This window comes from Kogia breviceps, chromosome 6 (genome assembly GCF_026419965.1).
Source record: "Kogia breviceps isolate mKogBre1 chromosome 6, mKogBre1 haplotype 1, whole genome shotgun sequence".
NCBI lineage: Eukaryota > Metazoa > Chordata > Mammalia > Artiodactyla > Physeteridae > Kogia > Kogia breviceps.
The window spans coordinates 67,524,866-67,536,932 of NC_081315.1; the positions used below are offsets into that span (position 1 = coordinate 67,524,866).

Below are 12,067 nucleotides of genomic sequence, written 5' to 3' on the forward strand. Positions count from 1 at the left end.
ATATCTTTTTCCATCCCCTCACTTTCAGTCTGTATGTGTCCCTCGGTCTGAAGTGGGTCTCTTGTAGAGAGCATATATATGGGTCTTGTTTTTGTATCCATTCAGCCAGTCTGTGTCTTTGGTGGGAGCATTTAATCCATTTACATTTAAGGTAATTATCAATATGTGTGTTCCTATTCCCATTTTCTTAATTGTTTTGGGTTTGTTATTGTAGGTCTTTTCCTTCTCTTGGGTTTCTTTCCTCGAGAAGTTCCTTTAGCATTTGTTGTAGGGCTGGTTTGGTGGTGCTGAACTCTCTCAGCTTTTCCTTGTCTATAAAGCTTTTAATTTCTCCATCGCATCTGAATGACATCCTTGGTGGGTAGAGTCATCTTGGTTGTAGGTGTTTCCCTTTCATCACTTTATGCCACTCCCTTCTGGCTTGCAGAGTTTCTGCTGAAACATCAGCTATTAACCTATGGGGATTCCCCTGTATGTTCTTTGTCGTTTTTCCCTTGGTGCTTTTAGTATGTTTTCTTTGTATTTAATTTTTGATGGTTTGATTAATATGTGTCTTGGCGTGTTTCTCCTTGGATTTATCCTGTATGGGACTCTCTGTGCTTCCTGGACTTGATTAACTATTTCCTTTCCCATATTAGGGAAGTTTTCAAGTATAATCTCTTGAAATATTTTCTCAGTCCCTTTCTTTTCCTCTTCTTCTTCTGGGACCCCTATAATTCGAATGTTGGTGCGTTTAATGTTGTCCCAAAGGTCTCTGAGACTGTCCTCAGTTCTTTTCATTCTTTTTTCTTTATTCTGCTCTGCAGTAGTTATTTCCAGTATTTTATCTTTCAGGTCACTTATCTTTTCTTCTGCCTCAGGTATTCTGCTATTGATCCCTTCTAGAGTATTTTTAATTTCATTTATTGTGGTGTTCATCGTAGCTTGTTTCCTCTTTAGTTCTTCTAGGTCCTTGTTAAATGTTTCTTGCATTTTCTCTATTCTATTTCCACGATTTTGGATCATCTTTACTGTCATTATTCTGAATTCTTTTTCAGGTAGACTGCCTATTGCCTCTTCATTGGTTAGGTTTGGTGGGTTTTTATCTTGCTCCTTCATCTGCTGTGTGTTTTTCTGTCTTCTCATTTTGCTTATCTTACCTGTGTTTGGGGTCTCCTTTTTGCAGGCTCCAGGTTCGTAGTTCCCGTTGTTTTTGGTGTCTGTCCCCATCGGCTAAAGTTGGTTCAGTGGGTTGTGTAGGCTTCTTGGTGGAGGGGACTAGTGCCTGTGTTCTGGTGGATGAGGCTGGATCTTGTCTTTCTGGTGGGCAGGTCCACGTCTGGTGGTGTGTTTTGGGGTATCTTTGGCCTTATCATGATTTTAGGCAGCCTCTCTGCTAATGGGTGGGGTTGTGTTCCTGTCCTGCTAGTTGTTTGGCATAGGGTGTCTAGCACTGTAGCTTGCCGGTTGTTGAGTGAAGCTGGGTGTTGGTGTTGAGATGGAGATCTCTGGGGGATGTTTGCCATTTCATATTACGTGGTGCTGGGAGGTCTCCTGTGGACCAGTGTCCTGAAGTTGGCTCTCCCACATCAGAGGCACAGCGCTGACTCCTGGCTGCAGCACCAAGAGACTTTCATCAACATGGCTCAGAGTAAAAGGGAGAAAAAGTAGGAAGAAAGAAAGAGGATAAAATAAAGTTATTAAAATAAAAAATAATTATTAAGAATAAAAAAATTTTGAAGTAAAAAAACATACAAACAAACAAAAACAGACAGACAGAACCCTAGGACAAATAGTGAAAGCGAAGCTATACAGACAGAATCTCACACAGAAGCATACACACTCACAAAAAGAGGAAGAGGGGGAAAAAATGTATCTTGCTCTGAAAGTCCATCTCCTCAATTCGGGACGCTTTTTTCTCTGTTCAGGTATTCCACGGATGCAGGGTACATCCAGTTGATTGTGGAGATTTAATCCGCTGCTCCTGAGGCTGCTGAGATAAATTTCCCTTTCTCTTCTTTGTTCGCACAGCTCCTGGGGTTCAGCTTTGGGTTTGGCCCCGCCTCTGCGTGTAGGTTGCTGGAGGGCGTCTGTTCTTCACTCAGACAGGTCAGGGTTAAAGGAGCAGCTGATTTGGGGGCTCTGGCTCACTGAGGCCGGGGGGGAGGGAGAGGGGTACGGATACGGGGCGAGCCTGCGACGGCAGAGGCCAGCGTGACATTGCACCAGCCTGAGGCACGCCGTGTGTTCTCCCGGGGAAGTTGTCGCTGGATCACGGGACCCTGGCAGTGGCGGGCTGCACAGGCTCCCGGGAGGGGAGGTGTGGATAGTGACCTGTGCTCACACACAGGCTTCTTGGTGGCGGCAGCAGGAGCCCTAGCGTCTCATGCCCGTCTCTGGAGTCCGTGCTGATAGCCATGGCTCACGCCCGTCTCTGGAGCTCCTTTAAGCTGCGCTCTTAATCCCCTCTTCTTGAGCACCGGGAAGCAAAGAGGGAAGAAAAAGTCTCTGCCTCTTCGGCAGCTCCAGACTTCTCCCGGACTCCCTCCCGGCTAGCTGTGGCACACTAACCCCCTTCAGGCTGTGTTCACGCCGCCAACCTCAGTCCTCTCCCTGCGACCCGAAGGCCGAGCCTCAGCTCCCAGCCCCTGCCCGTCCCGGCGGGTGAGCAGAGGTCAGCACTGATCCTCCGTGCGGGAATCTCTCCGCTTTGCCCTCCGCACTCTGTTGCTGCTCTCTCCTCCGTGGCTCTGAAGCTTCCCCCCTCTGCCACCCGAAGTCTCCGCCCGCGAAGGGGCTCCTAGTGTGTGGAAACCTTTCCTCCTTCACAGCTCCCTCCCACCGATTCTTTTGTCTCTGCTTTTTCTTTTTTCTTTTGCCCTGCCCAGGTACATGGGGAGTTTCTTGCCTTTTGGGAGGTCTGAGATCTTCTGCCAGCAGTTCAGTGGGCGTTCTGTAGGAGTTGTTCCACGTGTAGATGTATTTCTGATGTATTTATGGGGAGGAAGGTGATCTCCGCGTCTTACTCCTCTGCCATCTTCCCTCTACCTCTGTTAGAATATTGAATGCAGTTTTAGATTATGTGGGACTTAGTCAGAGTACTTTCCTTCTTCCCTCTCTCCCTACTCTGAAATTCAGATGAGAGCATGGGGATAGAGTTGATATAAGTGGAGGGAGCTACAAAGAAAGTATGTTGTCTTAAGCAGGGAAAAGAAAAAAACCCCAAACCCCCACAATTCTGTAGCCCTCTTTCTGGCCAAAGTATGATCCTACCTAGTTCCTTAGAGTTCCTCTTAGTTCTATTATGTTACAATCACACAAAGCCCAGTCTAGCTACCTGATCATTTTATTACCTAACCTTTTCCTGGCCCCAGAGCCTTTACGTTATATCCACATATCTTAAACGTATTACGTTTGCGTGTTTTTATAGAATTGAATTGTTTGGGATATTCCACTTGGGAAAATTGTTAGCAGTCTTCCCTATAAAATATCATCCACTTAACTGGAGCGATCTCCTTACTCCATAATCTAATCAGTTAACCCATGTGAGATATCTTTGATTAACTTCCTGTTGTATTGTGGAAATGATTTAGTCATTTATACAAACCACCTGTCAGAATGGATCTTAAAAGCATGAAGCGTTCCAGTGACATACTGCCCTTTAAAAAAAAAAAAAAGAAATCATTACTTACTTTATTAAGGCATGAATATTTTCCCAAATAGCATAAAATTTATAGGTACAGTAATACACCCATGAAAAAGCCCAAATAAATATCTCATGTACACCACTGTGTGCAAGACATATTAATAGTAGAATTTGGAGATAAACATGTCCTCATCATTGTTTTAATAAGATCTAATATCCCATTTGGAGAGAGAGTGCGATGCATCAATACTCAGTTAGCAACAAAGATTTTAACAAGATATCTCCTGTTAAGATAACAGGAGAAGTCAGGAACTTCTGTTTGTTTGCCAAGTGAGTTGCACAGATAATCAGTATAATCTCACTGCTCTTAATTGTGTGCTCTGGAGCCTCCCTGTGTTTCTTAGAAAAATAGGTGCTATTTCAGAGACTGCCTTGTAATAGGAGACTTCATGTTTGATTTTTAAAGAATTCAAGTGGGACTAATGGCTGGCTAATGTGACCTCACTTGGTTCTTTTTACCCAGTTGTAAAATTTGAAAATCAGAAGACAGTGCATCTGTGATAAACTGAAAGCTGTGTCATGTATTAATATTTTTAAGTGAATAAGAGAAATGAAATTGTCTTGAAGAAAGTCATTTTCAATTGACAAGTACCTCAAAAAAAGGGATAAAGTGTGAAACCCATCCATAATCACTAAGACTTATTCATTGACCTTCTTCTGAAAATCCTTGATAAAAAGGTTCTTTTTAGTCTTCATTTTTCCCTATCATTTTCTGACAGAATAGTTCACAAGCCAAAATGTGAAAATTCTGTTTAAATTATATGGTAATTGCCAGTGGAACAAAATATTTATTACACAGATTTCTCCGCAGTTGCCAGTGGTCTACATTGGTCAGTATGTAATGGTCTATTATTAGTGTCGGCCACAGCAAAATTCCTGTAGCATGAAAAAATTGGAAGATTGTTTCAAGAGTTAATTGTTATAGAATTTGACCTATAATTAGAGGGGGGTCAAAAGGACCTGAATTCTTAGGTTTGGAGTGATTGCATCTCCCGGCCAGTCCTGTAGGATTGGGTGACTAACCCAGAAGAGTATCATTATTGGTCAGTTAACCCTATCTTCTTTTTCCTTGTTTGTAGCCCGAACCTCCGACAACAAACAAATGGCAGCTGGACAACTGGCTGACCAAAGTCAGCCAGCCCGCGCCGCCCGCCGAGGCCCTGGGCAGCGCCGAGCCCCCGGCCCGGCACCCGGACAGTAAGGGCAAAGGTGGCGACGGTGCCACTGGAGGTCACGAACGCTTGGAGTCCAAAGAGCCTCCCCTCAAAAGCTCCAGCAAAGCCCCCCGGGTGCCTTCCGAAGTCCCCCACGCAGGCAAGAGGAGCTGTCAGAAGTCCCCTGCCCAACAGGAGCCCCCGCAGAGACAAACCGTGGGATCCAAACAACCCAAGAAGCCCGTCAAGGCCTCCGCCCCGGGGCATGCAGATGCGGGCGCCAGTCTGCTGGTGGAGAGCGAGCCGGGACTTCCTCCCCAGGCTTCCAAAGACCAGCCTTCCAAAGACAAGCCCAAGGTGAAGACGAAAGGGCGGCCCCGTGCTGCAGAGAGCCGTGAGCCCAAGCCGGTGGCGCCCACCCCCAGCGAACGGAAGAAGCACAGGAGCGGCCCCCCGGCCCCCCCGAAGGCACCTCCGAAGGACGCGGCGGAGGACAGGAGTCCCGAGCACTTTGCCCTCGTCCCCCTGACCCAGAGCCAGGGCCCTGCCCGCAGCGGCGGCGCCAGGACTAGTGGCTGCCGACTGGCAGTGGTCGTCCAGGAGGACCGCCGCAAGGACAAACCCCTGGTGCCTTTGAGAGACACCAAGCTGCTCTCCCCGCTCAGGGACACTCCGCTCCCGCAAAGCTTGATGGTGAAGATCACCCTGGACCTCCTCTCTCGGATACCCCAGCCTCCTGGGAAGGGCAGCCGCCCCAAGAAACCGGAAGACAAACAGCCATCGGCAGCAAAGAAGGCAGATTCTGAGAAGAGAAGCTCAGAAAACTCAAGCAAGTTGGCCAAAAAGAGAAAGGTGAGTGGGGGGCTGACCTTCCCCTACAGTGTGGAACATAGCTGCTGCGGACTTGGGGCTGTCTTTGGCCCTTGATTTTAACCCTGAATCATCTTAGAAGAGGCTGGAAATCTTTGGATTCCATGTTGCCTTTCCAACTATACCAGAGTTAGTCTTTCACTGCAGATAAGTGTTGATAAATGCCAGATTGCTTTAAGTCTTGCTAGTTTGAAAAAAAAGATGAGGTAGTCATTGAAAAGGATATCTTGTTTTAGAATAATAATAGCAGTAAGGGTATGTTTTTATCTATTGTGATAATATTGGTATTTACCACGTGGCTCATTAGGTTTTGCCCTAGAAATTAAAACCTTACATGAACTGAAATGTTAATTCTGAATTACTGACAGGAGTGCTATATACTAAGTTTTACTCCTGTAGTTTGATCATTTTGATACTGATATTATATCCATGTTTTAACTCATGGCCACCTAACACCTCATTAATTTGAAACCACCAGATTTAGAATTTGTGACTCCCATTAATGACTTTTACTAATGAGCAGAGCATTATGAAAAAAATGTTTTAGAGCTATTATAGAGATGGTTAGGGCATCTTTTTGGGTAATATAGGCTGTTATGGTGCGTTGTGAAGTATGGAAATCTGTCATTTATCATAGTATTTGGAAGCTTCACTTAAGTAATGAACATAGTAAAATAATAATAATAATCCCTGCATTATTTAAGACCCTTGTTACTTGGACATATACACTATTTTGAACAGTCTCCTTTCGATCTTTATTCTGAATTATTGAGCTCTTGATATATTTTTTTTGCTGTTTCTTGATGGTGAAAGATTAGTGAGTCGTCGTTCCCCCCCCCACCCCCCGCAGTGGCATTCCCAAGCCAACCTACCCAGGATTCAGAGTGAAAGGCACAAGAAGGGCCAACTCTTTCCTGCTGAGCAGGAATATAAACACTTACAAATACATAAAAAACTCTTACTCAGTTGTGGAAGTTGAGCTAAGAATAACAAGGACAAAAAGATCATGAAGACTGCTGTCATGTCCGATTTGACTGATTACTCCACTAGGTTAAAAATATAATGTGACTTTACCAAATAGTAAAGGGTGACAGTTTCTCCAGCACCTTGTCGAATGAGACGTGAGGGTGTGTATTGCCACCATAATTGCAGTGGGCAAGTCCAGTGGGGTGGGATTGAGTGCCAATTGGCAGTGCTGTTTCAGCTAGAAGAGGGTGTATTCTCGTTCCCGATAACTTTTAGTTTAGTTAGTTTTTTTTTTTTTTAAATTTTATTTATTTTTGGCTGCATTGGGTCTTCATTGCTGCGCGTGGGTTTTCTTTAGTTGCGGCGAGCAGTGTCTACTCTTCATTGCGGTGCACGGGCTTCTCATTGCGGTGGTTTCTCTTGTTGTGGAGCACGGGTTGTAAGCGTGCAGGCTTCAGTAGTTGTGGCTCGCGGGCTCTAGAGCACAGGCTCAGTAGTTGTGGCGCATGGGCTTAGTTGCTCCGCGGCATGTGGGATCTTCCCCGACCAGGGATTGAACCCGTGTCTCCTGCATTGGCAGGCGGATTCTTAACCACTGCGCCTCCAGGGAAGTCCTCGATAACTTTTAAAACGACGTGTGCCTGTAAGAGGTGTAAAATTTTATGGAGAAAATTGTGATGGGCCAGGCTAAGAAAAGGTGCCTGCATCTAATATACCCGAGAAATCTTCAAAAATATACTTTTTTTCATGATGTATGTTTTATTTTATTTTATTTTGTACATATGTATATATCACATCATCTTTTTAAAAATTCATTTTTATTGGAGTTTAGTTGCTTTATAATGTTGTGTTAATTTCTACTCTACAGCAAAGTGAATCAGCTCTATGTATACAAATATCCCCTCTTTTTTGGATTTCCTTCCCATTTAGGTCACCACAGAGCACTGAGTAGAGTTCCCTGAGCTATACAGTAGGTTCTCATTAGTTACCGATTTTGTACATAGAATCAATGCAAAAATACACTATTTTACCTCCTCCTGGGAAGTCTTTTGTCACCTGTCCCCCAGCTACCCTAGTACTATCTAGTCTCCACTCCTGACCTTCTGCATCAGCTGGAGTGGGGAGAAGTATTAGCTAACCAGGGGTAAGTGTTGGAAATTGGAGGCTCCCCAGATAGTTGTCAGACCAGTCCATCCTCCAGTGCAAATCTAGAAGCTCTGCTTGCAGCTCCAGAAAGGGAAATTCAGCTGTCCCTGTTGAGTATATGAACTGTGCCCTCTGAAAGCCATTTCCAGCCCTTGGCTGAGCTCTCCTAGGGCAGCTCATTTATCTTTCTGTTCAAAGGATGGAGAAATAATGACTGCCTCATCTTAGGCAAGTCCATGCTTGCCTTAAAGCTCTGGCAAGCAGCTGAGAGATCTGGCTCTGGGAACAGCCTGCCTCCCTGCTGTGGGACTGACAGGATCAGGGACTGAACCAGTGGTTCCAAACCCTGGCTGCACATTCCCGTCCCCTGGGGAACCCTCAGTACTGGTGGCAGGATGTATGCCACCCCCCAGCCCCACACTCCCATTGTTATATTCTAACTCCTCAGGTGATCCTAATGCCTAAGGCTCTGGAGCAGAACCTTATTACCAGGACAGGATTGTATAAAGCTAGTGTTTTGGACCAAGAAATCTCTCCAGTGTGGTACATTTAGACATCATGGATCTAGACAACCAGGAATTCCTGGTCTGAAGTATGTCACTGGTTAGAAGCATTACTTTAGGAGCTTTCAGATAAATATAAACATCAGCCAACAGTATAGCTATTTCATGATCAGAGAACTGTGTGTCATTGGTTTTGCTTCCTGCTGGATTCCAGGTGGTGGTGTTAATACTGAACATCATAACCTCAGGATCTCTCTGCGAGGGGCAGGCTCCCCCTTTCCTGTCGGGACCCTGACTCCACTTGCTCAGGGTACCTTTGGCCACCACCCTTGGACGAGCGGGGCAGCTCTGTGGGCAGTCCAGGTCTCTTTTTAAGCTTAGGTGCTTTCCCCCAAATTTGGATAGTGAAGACTTGTTCATTTTCTTCATATTAAGTGTGAACACGAGAAAAAAACTCCACGAGAATATAGTGAGAGCTGGTGAATAATGTACCTGCTCCTTTGCATTAGTGGGATTTATTAAAGGTTCATCCCTCTCTTGGCACAAAATTTAACAAATATTTTCAGAGGGTTAACAAACCCTTAAAGCCATTTTAGACTCAAAAGTATGAGAAAATGATCATAAAGAGTTAGAGAACACGGGGAGGGGGAAGGGTAAGCTGGGACGAAGTGAGAGAGTGGCATGGACTTATATACACTACCAAATGTAAAATAGATAGCTAGTGGGAAGCAGCCGCATAGCACAGGGAGATCAGCTCGGTGCTTTGTGACCACCTAGGCGGGGTGGGATAGGGAGGGTGGGAGGGAGACCCAAGAGGGAGGAGATGTGGGGATATGTGTATATGTATAGCTGATTCACTTTGTTATAAAGCAGAAACTAACACACCATTGTAAAGCAATTATACTCCAATAAAGATGTTAAATAAAAAAGGATTCCATTATGAAGCTTAAATATTCCCCCCAAGTCTCCCCTTATATATATTAAAAAACATATTTTTTAAGCCTGAAAAATAAAATAGAGTTAATGGTGGTTAATAGCTGTGATGAAGCGATCAAATGTGGCACCTATACAAATATACGTATATATATTTTTTTCCTTTTTTCTTTTTTTTCTTCTACTTTAAAGGAGTGGGTTGGGGACAATTCATGAGAAAAAAGAGAAAATTGTGAGGGTAAATAGACATTAACTTACATGGTGCTCCTTACATAAACTACAGAATTTCTTCAACCTGATTACAGTTTAGAATTTAAAATAGAACTTATATTTTCTTTTATATAATTTTTAAGCTTTTTGTTTTCCAGACTTGGAAGAAAAGTTGGAGTTGAGAAGCACAAGACAATATACAATCAGGGCAGTGCAAATGAGAGGATTCTAAAAGCACACCAAACATGCATAGAGCTAAGCTAAGCATTGCTCTCGGTGCTTTCATAGATAACTTCATTTCATTCAGTCAGCTTATAGATGTCTTTCAAATAAAATGCTAGACTGTCTCAACAGTCGTTTAGACAAATAACAGAACTGGGAGGTTACGTTCATTCAGGTCTTTCCCTTTTTCTAAATAACTGCTTTACAGACCAAGAAGCTTGGACACTTTTGGAAAAACATTTCAGTGCCATCGTTTATGTGTGTTTTGAGGAGTGGGGAGGGAAGTTATGGGATCTGGTGGGAAAATGTGCATTTTTATTGCTTGATGGTTAGTTCAGAACTTCCCAAGATCTGACTGTTTTCTTTTGGGTTGTTTCTCCAGATCAACACTCCCAGTTATTATCCTTCAAAATCAAGGGTTTGAAAAGTCATCCCTATAATTTCCTAAAGCCACTTACATCTAATTTCTTCATGCCTGTTAGTTACCCTAAAAGCAACATATGAAGAGCTGTTTTAGGGCCAGTCTAATGCCTGTGTATTCCCTCACCAAAAAGAAGGAAAAGAGTGGATTCCCTGTGCTTTTCTGTGGTACTTTCCCCAGTGAATATAACCTGCCTCATTCATGGGGTCAGCTAGGACTTGCCTGCTGTGGCGTTGTCTTATTGAACCTCCTGCAGAGGCAAATCCCAGAAAAGTACCTGAACTTCCCCAAAGGTTGCTTCTCCACTTTTGCTATGCTCCATGTGCTACCAAGCGTATTTGCTTCCCTGTGGGAGAGGAGGATAAAATTTAGAATTGGAGTGCTGAGACCGCATGTGTCTCTTGTTCAGCTGCTACCTTTTATAGATGGGATCCAGAAAGGCCTTCACATCACTTGGCTGCTTAGCAGAAGCAGGTCTCGGGCTTCCCTGGTGGTGCAGTGGTTGAGAGTCCGCCTGCCGATGCAGGGTACACGGGTTCGTACACTGGTCCGGGAAGATCCCACATGCCGCGGAGTGGCTGGGCCCGTGAGCTGTGGCTGCTGAGCCTGCACGTCCAGAGCCTGTGCTCCGCAACAGGAGAGGCCACAACAGTGAGAGGCCCGCGTACCACACACACACACAAAAAAAGTATGTCTGGAGCTCAGTATGCTGACCCCTCCCAGTCTAGTGGATCTTGGCTCCTTTGCTCTCTTTCACATCTTTTTTTAAAAAATATTTATTATTTATGTATTTATTTTTGGCTGCATTGGGTCTTAGTTGTGGCATGTAGGATCTTCGTTGAGGAATGCAGGATCTGTCGTTGTGGCGTGCGGGTTGTCTCTTCTCAAGTTGTGGTGCACAAGCTCCAGGGCACGTGGGCTCTGTTGTTTGCGGCACGAAGTTTCTCTCCTTGAGGTGCAGGAGCTCAGTAGTTGTGGCATGCGGGCTTAGGTGCCCTGCAGCATGTGGAATCTTTGTTCCCTGACCAGGGATTGAACCCGCATCCCCTGCATTGGAAGGCAGATTCTTTACCACTGGACCACCAGGGAAGTCCCTCTTTCACACCTTTTTTGCTTTTAGTGTGTGTGTGCAAGTTGGGGGGCAGTGGTGGCATTCTTGGAGCCAGGCCTGAGGTCGTACTTCCAGATCTGTGTACTGACGGGCTGTTACAATATCATCCCTGGCTCAACCCCTCCATTGTCCCCACTCCTGCCACCCTAGTCCCCACCACGCTTTAGTTTCCCTTCCACATGCCTGTCATCTCTCCCCAGCATGGCTAAGCTCTGAGTAGACTATCTTTCTGCCTGTTAGAAACTATGGCCCCAGACGAGTGTTAGTTCTAAAAAAGCCGCTTTCACTGCCCCCTTTTATCCGAGGCACCTAGTTGGTGAGTCAGGTGCTGGGGCAGGCAGCAGGCTGCCCTGGAGGCCTTCTCTTCAGAAACCGGCTTGGCCTAGCACAGTCCCAGATCTTCCTTTTATGGTGTTCATTCTTGCCCTTTTGCTCCGCTCTGTAGGTGGAGCAGCATTTGGCAGATAATCTGAGGCTGCCTGACCCAACAGGTTAAGAAAAGTAAACAAGTCAGTCAGGAACAGTCATTGGCCAGCAGGCTCCTCCTGTTGGAGATGCGGGCACCGTCGAGACATTGTCCTTCTGGAAAAAGGGAGTGTCCAAGACCCCAGACCTTAGACAGGGGTCCCTGAAATGGGAGTTGATCTGTGGATAAGCCACTGAGCAAAGGAGACTCCTTTTTCCTCCTGAAGAGAGTATGTCACTCTCACCTCACTTTCAAATGGCTTCTTGACCCAGAAACATCTCAAGAACTCCTTGCCTTCTGTTTTCCAGACTTGGAATTCAAGTCTGCGTTTCCTGCCACCCAGGATCAGCTGCCTCCCTCTCTAATGGCGCTTTGCTAAA

At 45.3% G+C, this 12,067-nt stretch overlaps 1 protein-coding gene across 15 annotated transcripts in view; it reads left to right on the forward strand.

The window, feature by feature from the left end:
• AFF1 (ALF transcription elongation factor 1) overlaps positions 1–12,067 on the forward strand; it is a 216,006-nt gene that overhangs the window by 184,281 nt on the left and 19,658 nt on the right. For all 15 annotated transcript variants that reach the window (XM_067036018.1, XM_067036026.1, XM_067036020.1 and 12 more), the window contains one exon: positions 4,765–5,691. In XM_067036018.1, coding sequence (XP_066892119.1) covers positions 4,765–5,691 — 927 coding nt within the window. The remainder of the gene's footprint in view (positions 1–4,764; positions 5,692–12,067) is intronic.